General features: G+C 40.1%; 1 protein-coding gene across 4 annotated transcripts in view; it reads left to right on the forward strand.

Annotated features, from left to right (window-relative positions):
* The window catches only part of pde4ba (phosphodiesterase 4B, cAMP-specific a), a 144,382-nt gene that overhangs the window by 68,182 nt on the left and 55,617 nt on the right, over nt 1-20,583 (forward strand). Inside the window, exon 1 of one of the 4 annotated variants that reach the window (XM_058638228.1) lies at nt 12,879-13,523. The exons of the other annotated variants lie outside the window; for them this stretch is intronic. Within the exon in view, the coding sequence (XP_058494211.1) occupies nt 13,423-13,523 (101 nt within the window). The 5' untranslated portion in view covers nt 12,879-13,422. Of the gene's footprint in view, nt 1-12,878; nt 13,524-20,583 lie in introns of those variants that run through there. 4 annotated transcript variants of the gene reach the window in all.

The following is a 20,583-nucleotide window of genomic DNA, read 5'->3' on the forward strand; positions in this document are numbered from 1 at the left end:
ATTTAACAAGACACAACAGTGTCGCTTTCTCCAGCGATGGCTACATCCGTAGTTTCTAACTTTCAAGTTGGACTGTCGCCGACAAAGTTGCATGCACAACAAGCGGCCGCCTTATTGAATAATACAGCAGGAAAGATCCTGGAAGCTTGGTAAGCTGAGAGGACGGAATAGATGATGAAGTGACAGGGGAGCAATAAGAAGAGTGGATGAGAGTGCACGGCGAGTATGAGAAATCGAGAGGTTGAGGGTGAAAGAGGAGAAAAAGCCGTCTGTTCTTCTGTGAGATGATGCTGCGAAGAAGACTGGCTGCTCTTTGTTATTTGAAAACCAGTATGACGTGGGTTTCCTTCCAGTCTGCTCCCATGTGGTGCTGGTGTCATATAAATTATATGGTTCTCTGTCAGTGCTTCTCAGGCTTATTGTGGAGGCCTCTGTGTGTGTGTGTGTGTGTGTGTGTGTGTGTGTGTGTGATAGAGTAACAGGGTACATAGTGTTTGTGTGTTAGGATAGGTTGAAATCTGATTACTAGAGTCAGGTTCCAGACAGTACTGTGTGTGTGTGTGTGTGTGTGTGAGCCTTCATACCCTGACGGCTTTGTGGGACCAAGTGTCACATAGAAACAGGAGCCCCTGGAAGCCCCAGGAAGTACCTTATTACAAACACACACGGGTCGCTTAACATTCGAGTCACCACTGACGTCACTGGTCCACGGGTCCATGACACAGGATAACCTGGCTTCTCCAGGTTTGGTGCTTGGCCAGAGCCCGCAGCTTCTAATTGTATCCTCTGGCCCGGAGTCTTGTAGGTTAATGTATGCCTCTGCTCGTCTTGTCTGCATTTAGTAAATTGTGGAAACACAATAGCCCCTTTGGTGTGGACACACGTCAAACAGCAGTTTAATGTATGAGCCTCCCCGGGCCATCATTATTGGGTTAGGATGGAAATGCATAGTTGTGCTTGAGGATTGAAGTGCCCTTGAAATGGACTTACCTGCTTAATTTCACCCAGTGGGCCGTTTTGACAGGTCACGGTCGGGAAATCACAGGTAAAACTCGTCAAATGAATGATTGCCGAGTTCCACGTGAACAGAGTTCATTGTTTAGTTGATCAGCAGCACATGTCAGAATGGCTGCGTTGCAAAGAGCCCACATACTTCTGTGCATGTCACTTTTAATAGTGTGGAAAACATTAGGTACAGTAGTTTAGGGAGGTGCACTTCACCTTCTGGATCAATCCTCACCCTCACCCTCCTCTCACTGAGGTGGATCAGGTGGTGGAAGTGGATCTTATAGAGAACTGTTGGTGTATTAACCCTGTGATGCTGCGATTGCCCCTCTACATCTTTGTGCAGGATAATCAAAGAGATTACTAAAGACAAGGATGCATGTTAGAGCCAAGATGGAGAATAAGCAAAGGAGCAGAGGCAGGTGAGTCCAGTGGATAATGTGAAAATGACCAATAATCTAACCTGAATATGTCACTCAAAGTGCTGTTCGTCCACTCAATTCAAACAGACTGAACAACATGTCAAAGAAAGATTCCTGGGAGATGCAGCAGCATCCAACACACATGCACAAAGAGGTTGGAAGTGAATTTAAGAGTACTCGAATAGGAATGCTGAGACAAAAATAGGTAATAGCATGACATGATACTGTAAGTACTGAAATGGAAATGGGAGGGGAACTGGAGATATAAGCATCGTTAAGTTCTCAAAAGTAAAGATGAAAGGCTGGAAAAAAGAGGAAGGGATAATAGAAAATAAAACAGAGGAGGGCGAGTGATCAGGTCAATGGAGGGAAAGCAGCAAGGGACGAAAAAACAGCAGTGAAGAAAAAAAGACTGAGGGAAAAAAAAATGGGGGGAGACAGAGATGGGAAGGAGATACAGGAAGCTATTTGAAGCGTGGCTTTGTTGAAATTGTCGGCCTTGGCAACCAGACCCCGTTTGCTCGTAACTATGTGCGTCACGCTGTCACACACTGTTGTAGTGTGTGCACACAGTTTGTCAGAACACACACAAGTCTTCCTTCGTACGCACCAGACTCACACAGGCACAGATGGACAGACACACAAACACACACACTCGGTGTGTAGTGTGTGGAGAGACCTGCGCACACAGATAGTATATGTTAGGTGAGACGAGGGCAGAGCCCCGCGGGGCCTCTGTGATAATTAAATTAAACATTGTATTGCGAGGTTACGGGATGTAAGTGGAGGCCTTGGCGGCCTTGGTACTTGGATCTGTGGCTTATGTCGTGTTTGTATGTCAAGGACATAAAGCTTCAAGTCCAGATTGTAATTATGTTTACAAGCTGTCTGCGATTCTGTTTCACAAACTATTTAAAGCCTTCACAAATAAACCTCGACATCACAAAAAGGAGAAACTTTTCTTCTTTTTTTTTTTACGGTTTACTGATCATTTATTTATTTTATATAATATTGTCTGACTCGGGCAGTAGGAGTACAAATTGTGAAATTGTGGCTAAAGGTTTTGTGTCAATCCCTGCCAAGCGTGAAGCCAGTGAATGTGAGAGCGGCTCAATGCAGCCCCCGATGAGCAGCCATGAAGAAACGGAGCCCACAGGTCATGAGTGCCAGGGTGGTGCCGGTGAGTCATGAGGTGCACCACGCCACAGTGGTGGACTGGTGGTGGGTGCAGAAAATGGAGCAACATATTTTTATCCTTTAGTATCTGACCTGACAGCAGTAGTACAAATGGAGTCTTATATCGGAATAATACCTTTCAAAGCAGCTCATGTCATCAGATAAGAAAGTATATGCACATATATATGTGTATATATATATATATATATACATATATTGTATTGCATTGCTGTTCTCACTGGCGTTGTTTACCATTAACCATTCATGCCAAGCATCATTTCCTCCGCTCTCTACCATCTAATCCCACTTCACAGCACGCTCCCTTGTTTGTCTTTACCGCACAAACTCAACTCCACTTACACTTTCTCATGACCAGCGGACGTGCACTCTCAAACCTACGCCTCATTCAGATCGGACCAACTTACTGGACCTGCTGTCGAGATTCTTTTTAAAGTTAGTGTGTGATAGAATAAGGCCGTCATGCCCCTGTGAAGTTATTGTCTCGGGTGTATTATGAATCCTTCGGCTCACTCTAAGGTCAGAGCTTATTTGTGGAGTCAGGCTTACTAGTATGGTTGCCATGGAAATGTCTCACCTCAGTGATTTTGTCTCTGCTCCCCCCCCCCCTCATGTTTGTGAAAACATTTCCCATGTGAAGGATGTTTTTAAGACGGCGTGTGTGTTTCGTGTGCCTAATCTTTGGTTGTAGAATATTCAGCCTAAGTCGTACTTTCTTTTATTGTCGGTCTTTGTTTCAAGATAAGTCGCTGCCGCCTGCTTCTAACAGTGTCCATGTGTGAGACTACATGTGCGCATATGAGTTAGCTGAACTTTGAATCACACTCCATCTGTGAGGGTTTTTTTTGTTTTTCACCAGTAAACAGGAGGTACGGTTCTCAGCTAGGACCCACAGCATTTGGTGTATCATTTTGAGTGTAGTGTTAGTTTGTTATAAAAGATGAGACTTCTAATCATCATTAAATTACAAATCAGAAGTTGGTGTTGGTTATTATCTACCGAAGAAGGGAGAGTAAAAAAAAAACCCACACGTGGGGCAGCCCATGGCCAAGTGGAAAGGGAACTTGGCTTGTAACCAGAGGGTTGTCCCTTGAGTCCTCACAATGTCAAAGGGTTGAGCAAGGTAGCCAGGTGCTGCTCAGTGGCTGCCAACTGCTCTTAATTCTAGGAAGGTTTCTAGTAGGGCTGAAAAATGTGTTGAAATTGTTCAAAATCACAACACAGCCATTTGCAATTTTCAAATCGCACAAGGCGCAATGTCTGTTAAAGCCAAAAAGTGTGTTCAAATATCATTTTAGATTAATTATTGTCTTGATCTATTCACATCTTATTCTACAGACCGAAGAGAACAGATCTGCGCAAATATCACACTCTAATCATTTTGTTTTTTTGAATGAAAATGAGAAGAACGATGTAATGATGACCATTCCCTCTATTACCAATTAGATATTTATTCAAAATCGTTCAGCCCTGGTTTCTAGTAGAGGACAAATTAAATGCAGAGAAGACTTTTCCTTACAGGGATGAATAAAAAGCACACATACAGTCAAATATTCAGTCATTTCTAAATACACCAGTGTCTATTTTTATTTTTTTTAATCATAATAATCCTCTTATTGGAGCAAAGTCTTTATTTGTAATTCATGAATTAATCACACAAATCATTTGAGTGACACTTGACCATTCCATTGTTTCAAACTGCTTTTATACTGAAGAAAATGCATTTGGCATTATATCTGTGGAATTAGTGCGCTCTAAATAACATTAGTGGTGAGATACAGTAGATGCTGTAGTCGAAGGTCTATAGTGTTACAGCTAGTTAAAAATAGATGAGACCTTCTTGCTAACTCACAGAAACGACAAAAAAATGTCCCAAATCCACCTTGTTCTGTGCCATCACTGATGACGTCTTGTGTTTTCTGTTGTCAATTAAAGTTGTTGTTTACCTAAACCTTACTTGGAGTTCCTTTAACGACCAGGATGAGAGCGCACAAATGTCGTAACACATAAACGGTGACAAAGAAAGACGAGCTGTAACTCTAAATGGCATTGTAGAACTGAAAAAAATCAGTTGTGCAGTAGTTGGTACTTGTATAAAGTTTGGATTTGTTGTTGGACTGCGTGCACTTTTCAGACCTTAACCTCATGAGTCCTGTGTGATAAACATAGTTTGAAACTAGTTTGGATGTTTGACCGATAATTACACTCATTCCTGACTAAAAGAAGATTTGAGTCAATTAAAGTTTGTGAGGTTAAGTATTTTCTTCAATTTAGAGCTCAATCACAAATATTTTTTAATCAAAAAACCTAAGCCGGAGTAATAATAATTATAATAATGAATGTTATTCTTGTTGTCAACATAGCCAAATAGTTTATGAGTTGTTATGGTGACCCGGCATGTACATACAGTACAGTATATATACTTTGGTTACTTGCGGCTGGGGGATGAAATGTGACCTGTATGGTCCAGCAGACCTGAACTGAGACAGCGACTAGAGAGAGGAACAGCATCAATGTCCGCAGAACAGCGACAGACAGAGATGTGCTTCATGGCTCTGGCACAGAAAACTGTCGTGGAACAGATGCCGCGATCATCACTGTGGCTTATGAGCATTTGCACATATGGGACATTTTTTGATCTGATTGTTGTGTTCTCGTCTGGACGCGGGATGGATTTGGCAGTGCCGCTGATTTTCTGCTCTCTTCTGAACAACACACTGAGGATTGTTTTTTGATTGGCCGAAACCCAGTTTCTGTCTCATCTTGTTTGCTGAAAATGGCCGACATGCCTTACCGATGGCGAAGATGGATGACACTGGGATGCAACATCTGTCTGTTGGCGACGTCTTAAACAGATTGTCATAACCGGTCCTAACACTTTCCCTCATTGATGAATCAAAACAAGTAAGTTACTGACATGTGACTTGCAGAGACCAATAAACAAATGGGATACATTTTGCCCAACAGAGACAAAGAGAATGACAACAATTTTGTCCGCTCTGCAAGGTCCCGTCAACCCGCTCTGTTACCGTTGTCACTCCTGTGTGAAAAAGTTGCGACCCAGTTTTGTTACTGATGCTTCTCACAGTGTGTGTGTGTGTGTGTGTGTGTGTGTGTGCGCGTCAGTCAGAGTCAGATCAGCCTCAACATCAATACAACTGTTGCAACTCTGGCTCCTAGTAATTATATTTACATATTATTAAATTATTTCCCCCTAATTGTGTTGTGTGGCAACAAACTTAATTGCTGCCTGAATTATGTTCAGAGGTAAGATTTGTTCTGCTTGAACAAAGTGCCATATTCATTATTTATATGCCATCCATATGGTTTGTGGATGTGTGAATGAGATTAATGTGGTCCTTCAGTTTAGTCACTGTAGACTCTCTATTAAAGCGGACTACACTAGTCTTGTACTCACCTGATTTAAGTGCCTGAAACACACAGTCATTTGACTGATGTATTCAGCACGGACATTTTTGCAAATGACCAGATGCATTTGTATTGGTAATGTTCCCAAATTACCCGTGTAGAGATTGTAATCAGGGCAGCATTGTGTTTTCCTTCAAAGGTATAAATTGTGTTGTATATGGATGTGATTTCTAGGAGACAGGGTTGTCCATTCAGACTATTCAACCTGCGCTGATGTCTGTGCGAGTGTGCGGTTTTGCATATGAATATAATTGCTGTTGGGACACAGCATGTCATTCTCATTAAACTCCTCTTTCCTTTTGTAGTGTCAGCTCCGTGGTTTACTCTGGCGTCGACCGCAGCTGGAAATACTCCGCCTCCCATTTCCCTGTCGTCATATTCACTTCCAGCCATGTCAGCTCACAAATGTGCATATCTGTACTTCCTCGCGCCAACGTCTCTGCACACTCGTGTTTACATTGCGTGACGGGGATATTTATGAGACGTTTAAGGAGTGATAATCTGTGCAGAGATGGTTTCTGCTTCTCGAGTGTAATGCGATATCGATTACAAGAGAAGGATGTTTTCAGTCATTTTATAGGATTTTGAAAAGGCTCGTCCTGTAAACTGTGTCGTGTTTTTGATCATTCGGTGTGCAGCAAATCACTGAGACGTACTCATGTTCCGATTAATCATCATGCCTACAACCCAAGTTTAGTTTCATGTGGTGATTCAAAAGCGGAGCCTCTCATATGTTCCCATTCTCCTTGACCTATGAACCTAAAGTGAATCAGTGTTTTTGAACCACTTTATGGATCACACTCCTACAGATCCTCTAGCCTGACCAGTACAGAGGCGTGCACCAGATAAAAACAGTAAATGAAAACTTTAACTTTGAACTTGATTCCCAGTGTCAGTCCCTCTAACACCTAACATCTTGTACAACATACAACATGTACATGAGATTATTTACACGTGGACTTGTGGACACATGGGTTGCAAGCATCCAAGATCATCAAGGTGCTTCAGTGGAGGTACTTGAAACAAATGACTCATATAATCAAGCCTTGTATAATATTGTATTTATTCAGTTCACTATGATTGCGCATTGTTCAGGTTCTTGTAGTCAAGCTGCAGCGTGTTAAACTGTGGATCCTTTGGCAGCATTTGATTCTCTGAGTATGGCCTGTGGTTATCACAGTGTGCGTGCTGCTGAGGTCAAATACGGTATGATGTTGGCACCGGGCGGAGACCAACTCTGTGACATGGGATTAGGTTAATCACAGGGGAACTGGCATTGGCCTGTTTTTCAGAGAGAATTAAATTTAAGAATGGTGGGGTGGTGGTGGTGGTGGTGGGGGGGGGGGGGGTCGATAAGGCTATGCTGTGTCAGAACCAGCAAGACAGACACCTGCTGATTTTACACTCTCCCATAATGTGTAGCCGCTTGTAGATGAGCATTTGTTTTGCCGCGCCATCTTCCAATTTCAATTTAGTTTCCATTCTCTTCGAGTAGAATGAATGCATGAGCAGTGAGGTTGTTTTTTGTTTTTTTTGTTTTTTTTGGTCTCGGATGATATTTTTCCCTCTCTCTTCACTCACCAATATGAGGTTTCACTGCCATCTCAATAATCACCAAAGCTTTGATTGTTTAACACGACTTTAATCAAATCCAGACTATACAAGCTGTGAGTTTAATGACTCTAAAACAACAAAGCCATTTTATAGACATGACAAACCCTAACCTGCTGCTCTCAGTACTTCACTCGTGCAACGACACTCATTTTTGCTGTTAAACTGTTGACTAATTAAATTACCTCAAGATTTATTATAACTCTGAGAAGTATTCAAATCAGCAGTGTAGAGGGAAACAAATGAGGGAATGAATCATTACAAAAAAATTGTCATTTCTGCCAAATAAATATGATTTCACCTACATTTTACACACTGGTCCTTTGTGTGGAATGTTATACAAGCGTGTGTTTGAACAATGGGATGCCCTGGCCACTTTACAAGGGTGGTCGCCATCCATAGCAACCAACCAATTACTCTTTGTTTACTAATCTTGTTGTATCAATTGCCTTTTATGCAAATCCACCAGATTAGTGGCTCTCAGTTTGAGTGGCAAAACAAAACGGTGTTTACATTCCAAAGCACCCAAGCGCTACTTATACGGAGAGATAGAATATCATAGCATCCCTGATGCTTACATGAAACCTGGAGAGCAGCAGTGTGAGCATTGTCATTGACTATATTCCAGTTTAATCTGAACTAGAGCTGCAACTAGCGATTCATCGCGTAATCGTTTGGTCCATAAAAAATGTTGAAAAATGTCGATCGGTGTTTGTCAAACCTGGAAGTGATGATGTTCTCAAATGTCTTGTTTTTGTCCACAAACCGAAATGATTCTGTTTTAATGATTTAACGAGTTATATGGAGCAAAGAAACTGGGAAATATTCACATTTAAGAAGCTGAAACAGTCAAGAAATTTTGTTTCAATAATGAAAAAAGCTTCAAACCGATTAATCGATGATCAAAACAGTTAACGATTCATTTAGCAATCGCTTCGGCTCTAATCTGAACAGGAGAATCTAAACAAAGGAAATGTAATGTCTTTTCAGCTGAAATGAACAAAGGAGGAAAACTGCCCAAAGTTAGATCTTTCACAGAGGTCTAAAAATATTCACATAATGCATTGAGGGGGAATTGTAGTGAGAGAAGGAATGAGTAGCTTCAGAAACTATAGCCAGCTGAGCAAGTGAACTGTCTGTCTCTTGACTCGGTTTCTGTGGGGCATTGAAGCCTTCCTTCGGGGTCAGAGGTCAGAGCAGCGAAGTGCTGCGAGGTCGGGAGACTAATCAAAATCACACAGAAGATTAGGCTGGTGTAATTCATTTTTTTTTGTTGTTTGCTTCACTTGACTCCACTGTGGACTCCCGGCACATAGTCCGGAGTTTCCCCATTTGTATTGATGTACCACGTTCAGATAGAGAGCATATTTTATTAACTAACCGCAGTGAATTTGTCGAATTTGTGTCAGCAAGAACTCTCACAGGATGAGTTTTGATTTGTCTTCTTTCTATTGTTATCTTGTAGTTCTTTCACATCCTTCCCTCCATTTATCTCCCACCAACGAGATGAACTCCTTTTATCTGTCTGCCCCTCTGAAGTCTGTCCTGTTATTCTCGCAGTTGTTTTTTTTAAAGGCTTTCAGGATTATGCCTCGCGTTTGATCCTGATTTAACGTGATTGTGTGTGTATTTGAGAGACCGCTTACATGTCAAAGGTGATGTGCCTGTCGAGTTCTGTCAACCACATCTGAAATTCTATTTGCCGTCTTTGTATTCGGCTCACTGAGACACCCCCCACCCCAGTTTCTTTAAATGAAATGATTCAAATCAAAAAGACATGCTATAAGACAAGAGCTGCAGTGTGCCACTGACTGTTTGACAGGCTACACTTAAGCCATCAAGCGCAAGTCAGATCGATGTGTAATTACGGTTTCGGTTTCTTTGTGACACCCTGCGCGAGCTATATATTCACAGAATGTTTTTGTATTATCCTGGTGTGTATGTTTTTGTTTTTTTTTGGTTTGTTTTCATTTTTTTTTTCCATCCCACACATAAGAGATTACTGTAATTAAGAGTTTGCAATTATGAAATGACTTAAACCCACATCCCCTTAACTTCAAATTATGTTTGTTCTTTTTAATTTATAAGTGGTGTACCATGGTGAATGAATTAACGTTTGAAGGAACTGTGTTAATACCACATCTGACTGCTTATCTTTCATGCCATGTCCTGTGAGCTTCATGTCCACTGTCAGTTGCATGCTGCCACCCTGTGGATGTGAGCTTGAACGCACTTGTTATTTTTGTGTGTGGTGCAGTTGTGCCCTCTGGTGTTTGCAGAGTGCTCCTACAGCACCGTAGTTTGTCTTAAGTCTTTGCACAGGTGCCCTGCCCACAAGTGAATAGTTTCAGTGGGTGGCTGCGGTGGTGGTTGGGTTTCATCAACAGGTTTTTTTCAAACAACAAAGACTTCTTTTAACACGGCACAGCAGTTAGAGCTGGTGCTGTTTTTCGTCACGTCGCGAGGGCTGGCAGGGTTTCACTGCACTGCCGGTCTGTCTTCACATAGTGTTTATGTTACATCTGATGAACACATGAAACACACGGGGGCCTGACCTTATAAACACAACCCTTGTTTTCTTTTCATCCTCCAGTTTACAGCGTTGTTCACTGTTTACGCAGCTGCTCCCGTTGACCTCATTTTCTGTTGCATCAGCATGATGTACAGTGTGAACATGATACTTCTTCTTATTTACCTAAGCATGATTTGACTACAAAATGTCCGTCACCACAAGATTTGATTCTCCCTTTTTCCCTTCATGATATTCATGAATAATGAACTATTATGTTCAGTAGTTACCACATAGAAACACTGATGAATATCGTGTTACTGTAGCTCAGGGAGGAGCTGCATGTTGTTGTTGTGCGGTTCACCCTCAGGTCATAAAGAAGGGCAGGCCATTGTCACTGTTGTGAAGGACACATACGTCCCTGTGGCTACCGCGTCTTCCGCGTCTCCCATTTCTCATCTTTGTGTCTATTGTGATGTAGTGGGCTGAGCCGCAGAGTGCAAGCACAGTAGTAGTGATTCACTTCAGTGATCCTCCTCCTCCTCCTCCTCCTCCTCCTCTCGTGTGTCTTTCATGTGTCGGTGTAACGTGTCGTCTCACTGAATCGTGTCCAAGTCAGTGACGACAGAGCTCACTTGTCTCGTCCTGACCGCGTTACATAGAATCTCCCTCCATTGTCACTGTTTTTCTGCAGAGTCTCACAACGGCTGCAGGAAATCCTGAGAAAAAAACACTTCCAGTATGCTCCTTTTTCCACAAACATCCCTTAGTCAAATGACATTACTTTCTGGAGACTTATCGAAATGCTGTGTTGCTTAACTGCTTCAATAGTGTACATTATGGAAATTGTAGCCTCAAAACATTCAAAGAAATTATATGTTATTGCAATTAAATGTCCATGATGCTAATCATTTGTTTTTTTTTTTGGTTTTTTTCTTACAAATGCACAAAATTAAAGCTAAGTATTATGTATGTAAATAAATAAATAATAATAAATAAATACATGTTAATAGGTGCTTCCTTGGCCTTTGACTACATTTAGTGGTGAGGTCATTAGGTCAGCATGTTGGTCAGTAAATTAAACAAGTTGACATAGAGAAGGAATGAAGAATCAAAGGAGATTCTTCTGATTTTTTTTTCCCTCAGTTAAAGAATAAACTAAAGAAAAAATGCTTGTTTTTAAATGGTTTAGAGCAAGTTAAATTACGTTGACACGTTCCTTATTTTGAAAAAAAAAAAAAAAACTGTCGTTTTTGTCAGATTTGTCATTTAATGCCTGAATTATATCCAACAGCGAAGCCATGATACATAATACAGTGAAGGGTTTATGTCCTCATGTTATATTACAAATGTGATGGTAATTTGATAAAGATGAAGTGTATTGACGCTGTTTGCACTTACTCTAGTTGTATACGTTTGTGCTCTCATTTATTACAAAATGACTGTCACCTCAGTTGTTGTGATATGAGCGCTTGGAATCAGATGTATCGCACAGATTGTGCTGCACACAGTCATCTGGCACGGTGGCATCCTGTGATGGTGCCAGATGGCACCTTTTCCTCCTACTGACTCATTCACCAACGGTTAAGGTGCTAGTCTTGCTTTCCAGTGAATCCATACTCGTGTGTTTTCCTTGCCCAAGTTCAGTTTTGATCCGAAGCAAAAGGGTCAAAGTTCATTTCAGAAACCTTTACTTGATACTTTGAAGCAGTTGTACTCAATAGTACTTTTTAATTGCATATTTTGTATAATAAAGTAGGATTTATTCACCATGTGCAATCTTTTATTGGCAATTAAAGTTATGATCATATGTTAATCATACACTATACTTGCCACAATGTCTGAATTAATGTATTGTTAGTAGTATTTAGTAATTATTGGTATACTTTGTATACGGCAAGGCAAGGCACGTTTATTTGTATAGCACTGTTTATACACAGGGCAACAAAAAGTGCTGTACAAGGGCATAGAAATACACAGATAAACACAATAAAAGCAAGACGTTAAAATTACATTAATCAAAATAAAGGCTAGACATGAAATTACATTAAAATCAACAGTAAAATTAACATAGTCATTAAAATCATGAGATAAAAGATATAAATCCAGTGTTTTTTTCATATAAATCCATAAATCAAGTGTAAAATTATCCTGAATTGAAGCCTCAATCATAGTGATTTGTTAACAATTTTTAAGATAACATTTGACAATTAAAAAGTTCAATAATTAGTTCACAATCAAATCTCTATTGTCCACTACAAATATTAGAGATTGAACACTCATATTAGTTTTAAGTACAGATTCTATCTTGGTCATCTGCTGTTATGGAAGTTTTCAAACTCAAAGCAAAACAAAAATGGAAAAGTGTCTCCAAAGTGTCTCTGTACCAGAATATTTTGTTTTTGTATCCACGTTTTTTTGTCTTTTCCACAGAAACTGTGGTAATTAAAGGTGACTAAACACTGGTTGTAAGTGATGAATGACTTATTACTCCACTCCAGTGACTCCATTCCAGAGCTTTCGTGTTCCTCCCTATACTCTGCTGGGCTGTGGAGGGAAGGGAACAGGGCGCGCACACACACACACACACACACACACACACACACACACATACTCACACCAATGGGAGGAAGTATAGCCTGTGACGAAGACACGAACCTGAATAGAAACCACTGACAGTGAGAGAGCAACTGAGTAGAGAGAGAGAGAGGGAGTGAACAAGGGTTTGAGGAGTTCTTGATGTGACGCATGGACGCGTGTTGTTGTTATAGTTGTTTGTGATTTGATATCAAGTGTGTTTGGATACATGTCTGCTGCTTTTGGAGAGAGAGAGAGAAGTCTGATGGATAATCTGCTGAATAACTTTTAAACAGAGCGTTTAGGTAACAATCATGTAAATGTATGACTGTGACATCTGAGTGACTTGAGTGTATGTGTGTGTGTGTTTGATGGTGCTTTTTTAAAATATAATAATAGTAAAACATCTTTTAAAGCGGTTTTGCGTGTGCAAAAAAGTGTGTCTGATGCACTTATCACGAATGCTGTTGACTTGATATGATGGTGTGTCATGCATTCACATTATGGTCAGTGTGTGTGAGTGTGTGAAATGCTGCACTTTCGGTACTAACACTCAGGGTGTGTTCTACTCGAGGCGTTTGTTTTTGTGGTAGCACATGCGACGGCGTGTGTGTGTGTGTGTGTGTGTGTGTGTGTTGGGTAGTGTGTGCATGAGTGCATGTTTGTACCGGGGCGATGTACCGGCGTTCACCTTGTGCCAGAGGAAGGGTTCATTTCGACTTCAGTGAGGAAGTCATCAGGAGGCTCCATGCTGCCAACCACCGCCATGCTCACAGGTTTGGACCCTCGGATAACTACACACACACACACATATTTACTGACTTTACTGATGAACACATTGTTTCTGAGTCTATAGTATGCTTCCTTCTTTCAATACATGAAGCACTTCTCATGTGCATTATAGTAATTCCATGCTGAAATGAAGCTACTGTACATGCAGTGACAAAATGAGTGCAGCAGTTTGTGTAGAGAGAGATTGGGTTTATTATTTTGCATGACAAATACGTCAAGTAGAGTCTTTAGTGGTCTGAAGGTATCATGAATTTGAACATTATCACGTGTAATTTTCATCACAGGGTGAATATAGTTAAGAGACTCTGTGGCTCCAATGATAGCCACACAAGCCGTAGGATATGTCTTAAAAAGAACATGACATTGAACAGTCTGGAATCATCCCAGCCTTTAGCTACTCTTCATGTTGGTAAATTTGACTGTGTTGCCAAGCAGGGTTTCACGTCTGAACAGAACACATTTCGTTTTTAACCACCAAAGACACCAGGTTTAATTATTTTCTACGTAGCAAATCATAGATTCAGCAGAGCAAACACACACTCCGCACCATAAGTTTTACAATGATTAACAAGAAAGCAATCTTTGCCACTTTCTTGTTAATTACTGGAGAAATCTTATTAAGTGAAACATGATTTTATTATGTCCCTACCCACAACACAACTGAATCATCCCCAAACCAATGCTTATAGCGTGACCCATTAATAATAACATGAGCTTTTTAACACACGCATTAAAACCCATCTTTCAGAGGTGGGAAAAACTACTTTGCCGACTGGACACGACTGGTAACGTCAGAGATTTAAACCGATAAATATGCTGTCAGGTCTGGAGGCTGGACTGTAGCCAGCTAAACTAGCAGACTCCCGGGGACCCTGACCCTTGGTAGCTGTATTTTTCTTTGTAGGTTCACATGACTGACTCTATTTACAGCACGTATATTTAATTAAATGATCACAATTCATTAGAAAAGTAGCTCAAAGGACACATATGCAGAAATGTACTTGAATTAACCCAATTACTGGTGTTCTTTTCTAAAGATTTACCCCAAATATTGTACAGGATAATTCGATTTTATTTATCAGTGAATCAACAATACAGTAATGCATGTTTTTCCTACTTAAAGTGTATTACACTTACATAATCTGACAGTAAATATTCTCTTATGTGATGATTTGTAAAAAAGGATTCCAACATGCAGACATGAATGAGTGAAGTTTGGAACTCAAGGCCCGAAGAAACACAATAAATAAATAGAATAAGGAGAATCAATAGACACAAAAGAAAGAGGATAATAGATGTAGTATACGCAAACTTACCCCAAGAGAAAGGAGGTGATGATGATAATGATGTATGTATTAGTAGTTTTCTCATCATGCTTTATGCTGAATTTTTATTTCTGTAATTATAAAATACACCGGGGGGATGCAGAATAAGTCGTAATCGTGGACGTCTGGAGACATTAAAAGGTCAAGAGTCGCCAGGCGTCCACCTCGGGTAGAGGTTGGCTTCAGCCTCTGTGACTGAGGGTTTCCTGTGGAAAGTACTGGGCTGGAGTGAAGAAAGCAGATGTAAACACACAGATGGAGCACTGTACTGTGTGGCGTGTCTGAATCATTAGACAGGTGGATGAGACTAACAAGAGTGCTGGCGGGGGTAATTACTCCATGACCTCTTCCTTACCCTGGTGTGTGCATGTACATACTGGTGTGCTGCACCATTGATGGTTTGTGGTATGTGTGTGAATGAACCGATAATCTGTGTGTGTCCCATGCAAGAATGGTTTCTAACTAGTTTTGATAGAACAGATAATCTCCCAGAGAGATGTGCTTAACCAAATATTCAGACAGTGACCTGGATTCCAGTGGCATAATAATAACAAAGCTAATTCCGTATATTTTTCTTTGCCGTCACATCAAATTTCTAAGACTGTAAACTTCCTTAGATGGGATAGTGGTATTTATACATATCCGTGTTATTTTGTATGTCAAAATAAGGGTATTCCGTAACTGTGAAAACACGAGTCGAGACTTTGTTGAACATAAATTAATCCCACGTGACTCGCAGCTTCTTCACGCTACTGTCAGACTATTATGTGGAGCCTTTCAGCATCGAAAAGAGCAGCAATTTGCACAGCACGACTGGAATTGCTCAAATGTTGCCCACATCTGCTCCAATCCAACAAAAAGTATGACAAAAATGAAGCAAACTAACGCTGGGCTGCTGTTTCAGCCTCGTCTTCTATTTTGTTACATGTTAAAAGTCCGTCAGTGTTTCAAAACCAGGTTTCTCTTCAATTTGCTGACCCATTTTTTCTTTCCAGGACTTAGAAAAACAGCGTTGTGTTCTTGCATGCCCATGGTTGGAGTGCGTCACAGTGTCTGTGGCTCACTAGTAATTTATTTGCAGTGCAATTTACCTATAATGTAACATGGTGTTATGGAGATGGAAACACATAGGACTGTGGCAGCGACTCTTTGGTCTGTTTTGATTATGTGGTTGTGGCTTTTGATTGGTGGGTGTTTTGCCAAACGTTGAGATTCACCGCTCAAACCACTGCGGCCGCCGTCACTGTGTGTTTGACGTTGATAATGGTGATTATGTCAGTTAAGATAATGACTTTAAGATGTAGATAAGAATGATAATAATGCTGGTGGTGTAAGGGTCGCTAAAGGCGATGATGATGATGATAATGATGATGATGGTAAGGATTGGGATTATAGTGCCAAGCATGAAAATGCAAAACGTGTACGAACAAGCATTCAAATTTCTGAAAATGTGAATGTTCACTGGTAATTATAAGATAACTGATAATCTATTACATTATTAAAATATCTAATACAGCTGTATCAACACTTAAGAGGCGTTTAATCTTGTGATTTGTCGAGGATTAGCTGGATTAAACGGCGTTGTGGTTAATCCAGTGATTTCCTGTGTCAGGACATGAATAGGTGAAGAAAAAAAAGTATTAAATTATTATCTACTATTTGTATCACTTCATCATTTAGATATGAGAGGTTGACAAGAGTCTTAAAAAGGCTGAATGATTTGGGTGAAATATGTAATAGAATAGATGTACTTTATTAATCTCAAACTGGGAGATTATCAGTGTAGCAGCAGCAAGACATACAATATACAGTACAAAAAAAACAACAACATGAAATTAAATTGTATGTAGCCTACATAATGTAAGGAGGAGTGCTTAAAAAAACAAATTCAGGATGACCACACGAGATGCCATCAAAATAGTAACTATAATGATAGGAATAACAAATAACACATACAGCACTGCACAGTCAAAAAGGAAAGGTTGCATTTCAAATTGTGGCTTTGTTTTGAAACTTAAATAGACATATCACATACCGAAAATGTTTGAAACCCTTAGCGTAATCCTCAATAATACCTGCCACATAAAATCCTAATCTGAGACCTAACAGTTAACTACAACTGTCAGATGATATGGTGCAGGGAAAAGTCCAATAGAGTAAAGGGGGGGATTTAAAAGAAAGCATGAACTGGAAATATTCAAAACTGTGTCAGTTACTTGAGTGAATCTACAACACTTTCCACCTTTTGTTATCTACAAAATAAATGTCTATATTAAACAGAAAGTTATAGATAGTTTAAAAATGATTATTTCTTTAAAGCAATGTCCTGTAAAGTTTCCTAGTCTGTTGTAAACGTTTCACTCTGCCCTCTTTTGTTTTCCTCTGAGATAAAATATCTGTAGTTTCAGTTCACATAAGTGGTAATCACTATGTCACCTCACACTCACAGTCATAAGCGAGCCGCCTGTAGCTGTTGTCCCTTCCTCATAACCATTGTCATCACACCTACGGCCAGTTCTGCTTTGTGTTTCCTCCTGTGACATGGTGACTAGACTTGTAATGATGGTAAATGAGAGCATGATTGCTAAATGACTCGTGGACATAAAATGAGTGTACGCGTGTACTTGGATTCTCTGACTTTTTTGTTTTTTTTCCCGCTTACTCAAGGCCAGATGACACGCTGAAGTTCATGTTTTCATAAGCGTGCTTTGCAGGGACGGACTAGATGACAAACCTTTGTAATGCCTGTTTGTTGTCGCTAGCTGTTTTTAGCGGCACCAGCTATTAGCCGCTTTACCGTTAGCCGCAGATTTCGGCTCCAAGTGGACTTAAAACACACCAGCGGCTCGTTGTTTACTGTGTCCGACACCAAGGCTCTGGTGTCCAGGTTTTCGGTCTCCCGTCTCCGGGTTTCTGTTGTACACTCAGAATGTAAACAGTGGCCGCCATCTTTGCTAACAGTTACGCTAACAGGAGCAAATGTCACTGGTGGAATGCAGATGTTTCTCAACTCAGGGGAAACTGAGGTTGGGAAGCACAATTTTTCAAAAATACGACCTCTATTCTAGTCATAGGGGTAGGGGGATGGGTCATCTGAATTGGAGCAGTTGTGCACCCTTTCACTGGGTTCGGTGTTGGGGAAAAGTTGTCAGAAGATTTGTTTTTACAGGGATGACATATTTCAGTATTTTCACATGTTTCATAAAATGTCTTCTTCATCATGTGTGTGCCCAGACCAACTCTGGCACTTTAACATTTGTATGTAGGGAGAACGTGCTGCTTTCTCTGGAGCGTCATATCCAGCTTCTATATTTGCCTGTACTGATGGGACCACTCACTCAGTTCATCAGTCCTTCTGGGGCATTTCAGTGAGCTGACTGGTTTGACAGAAACTCTCGCTCCCCTCTTCAGTCCCTGACATTTGGAAAACGTTTGTCTCTATGATTGCCCATGATGTGGAATTGCTCTTTTAATAACAATTAAAATTCCAGTGTGCATCTAAGAAATAGTGTTTAAACTCTGGGCAACATTTGGACAAACACTAGGTGTTACCAGGGCACTTTTGTTTGCACAACCTGACAGACAAATGGTCACTGGTTTCCCCTTCACCATAACACACAGGAAGGAAGAGATTAATTCAGAGTATAAGAATTTCTTCTCTCTCCATCTGTGACACTCCACACTTGCTTTCTGCGCATATTTTGTCCTAACTCAGGGAGAAGACCATTGAAACATTTATTTTGAATCAACTTTAACTCCTCAGACTTTGGCTGTACCCAAATATTCTCTCAGAGATGAAGCTGTTTCATTATTTTTAAGAACTTAAGAAGGGAATAGGAAAAACAACACTAGAATCAGTCTTTTTACATTTCAAAATTGGAGAAAACATTTGTCAGCTTAACCCACTACCCTTAAAGGAGACGGACCATTCACCTCCAGATTCTGACATCTCCTGTCAAATATATGAAGTATTGTGACTTGATTTAAGACTTTGAGCTGTGCTATGTGAGTTAAACTCTAAACACGTACTGTAAGTGCACACATACCAGACGTGACACGAACTATAAAACAGAGAGTTGGCCTTAGACTCATGTCACAACTAGATCTTAATATATTTCATGTCATTTCTTATGTTTATCTTGTAAAATTGCAGGTTAATAAAAATATATATAGTGCAACACACTTGTCATACAGGCTTTGCATATTGTTAATATAGTATTTATGTAAAAATATCATATAACAGCATTTTTAACATCCACACATAAGACAATTGAAAACTAAACAGCAAGGATCTGACAATTGAGACGAAAAGGGAAGAGGCAGCTTCTGAAGATGCATTTGTTGTAAGTTTCATATCATATCAGATATGTTTTCCCAGTCACAGAGCTCAGCAGCATACAGGATACCCACTTGTACCCACTTGCCGTACCAGTAAATGAGAGTCAGTCTTCGCAGTTACTGGTTACTGTCAACCTGAAATAACACCATTGTCTCAGAACTATAGGAAGTTGAGCAATTTCCCAGGAAAAACAAGGATTCTACATGTCACACACCTTTAGTTCCAAGCTATCTGTGTGGTCTTTCCTCTGTATTGCTTTTATTATTCTCACTATCTTCCTTTTTAGTTTTATGAAACTTGTAATTTTTGTGGAATTGCTAGCTGTGATTTTGCTTGGATCATCGCTTGCCTCTGGATTTATAAAAACATTGATTTGAACTATTGGATATGATATAGTTGTCAAGTCAATTATTTTTTTTAAAATGTATTTAAATATATTTGTTTATTTATTGACATTTGCTTATACACATACATACACACACAATTATATCAAATATGTAGACATGTGCCTAATTAACAAAGGTATGGAATTAGATTTGTGTCAATAGTTTAACACTTTTTAAGAAGCAAATAAAATATCGATTTAGTCATTCAAAAATATTGCATTTTATTGTTTGAAAATACACTTGTTCTTTGTGCTTCCTGATTTGTTCTTTGCGCCTTGTTTTTTTTTGTTTTGGAGTCGCTGTCCGTCTGAAACTTCTTCCCCAAGTTTTCCCCGCCAATATCCGACAAAATAATTGTGAGTATCTAACTTTCATAATCTGACAAACATTAGATACTTACAATTATAAGTTCCAGACGGACAGCGACTCCAAGCCTGTGATGACTTCCAGTCCATTGAGCTGTCACTCCAAAACTCAGTAGCCAATCAGCAGGCAGCTTCCTAAGGCCCGCCCGCAAACAAAAAACCACGACGCAAAGTACAAGTGTATTTTCAAACAATAAAATACAATGTCTTTAAATGATTAAATTGATATTTTATTTGCTTCTTAAAAAGTGTTTAAAAGTGATTCCATACAAGTGCAAAACAGAAGCAAATTACAAAATACAAACAAAAAACAAAAACTACAAAAAGGCCCAAGGCTTTACAGTCTGTACAGCAAGTGACACTCTGTGTCCTTAGACCCTGACATTGAGGGAGGAAAAATATGGGAGAAACCTCAGGAAAAGCCACAGAGGAGGGATCCCTCTCCCAGGATGGACAGATGTGCAATTGGTGTCACATGTACAGATACAAGCTGTTATTTGTTTTTGTTTTTTTAACTCAAGTGGCTTCTCAGTGTGTTTTCATTTCTCTCTGTTTGGAGCATGCTATCGATGTTTCACTTCGATTCTTTTAATGTGGCAAGAGCAGCAGCGGCGGCTCACGCTGTCACG

This window comes from Solea solea, chromosome 9, assembly GCF_958295425.1.
Source record: "Solea solea chromosome 9, fSolSol10.1, whole genome shotgun sequence".
Lineage (NCBI taxonomy): Eukaryota > Metazoa > Chordata > Actinopteri > Pleuronectiformes > Soleidae > Solea > Solea solea.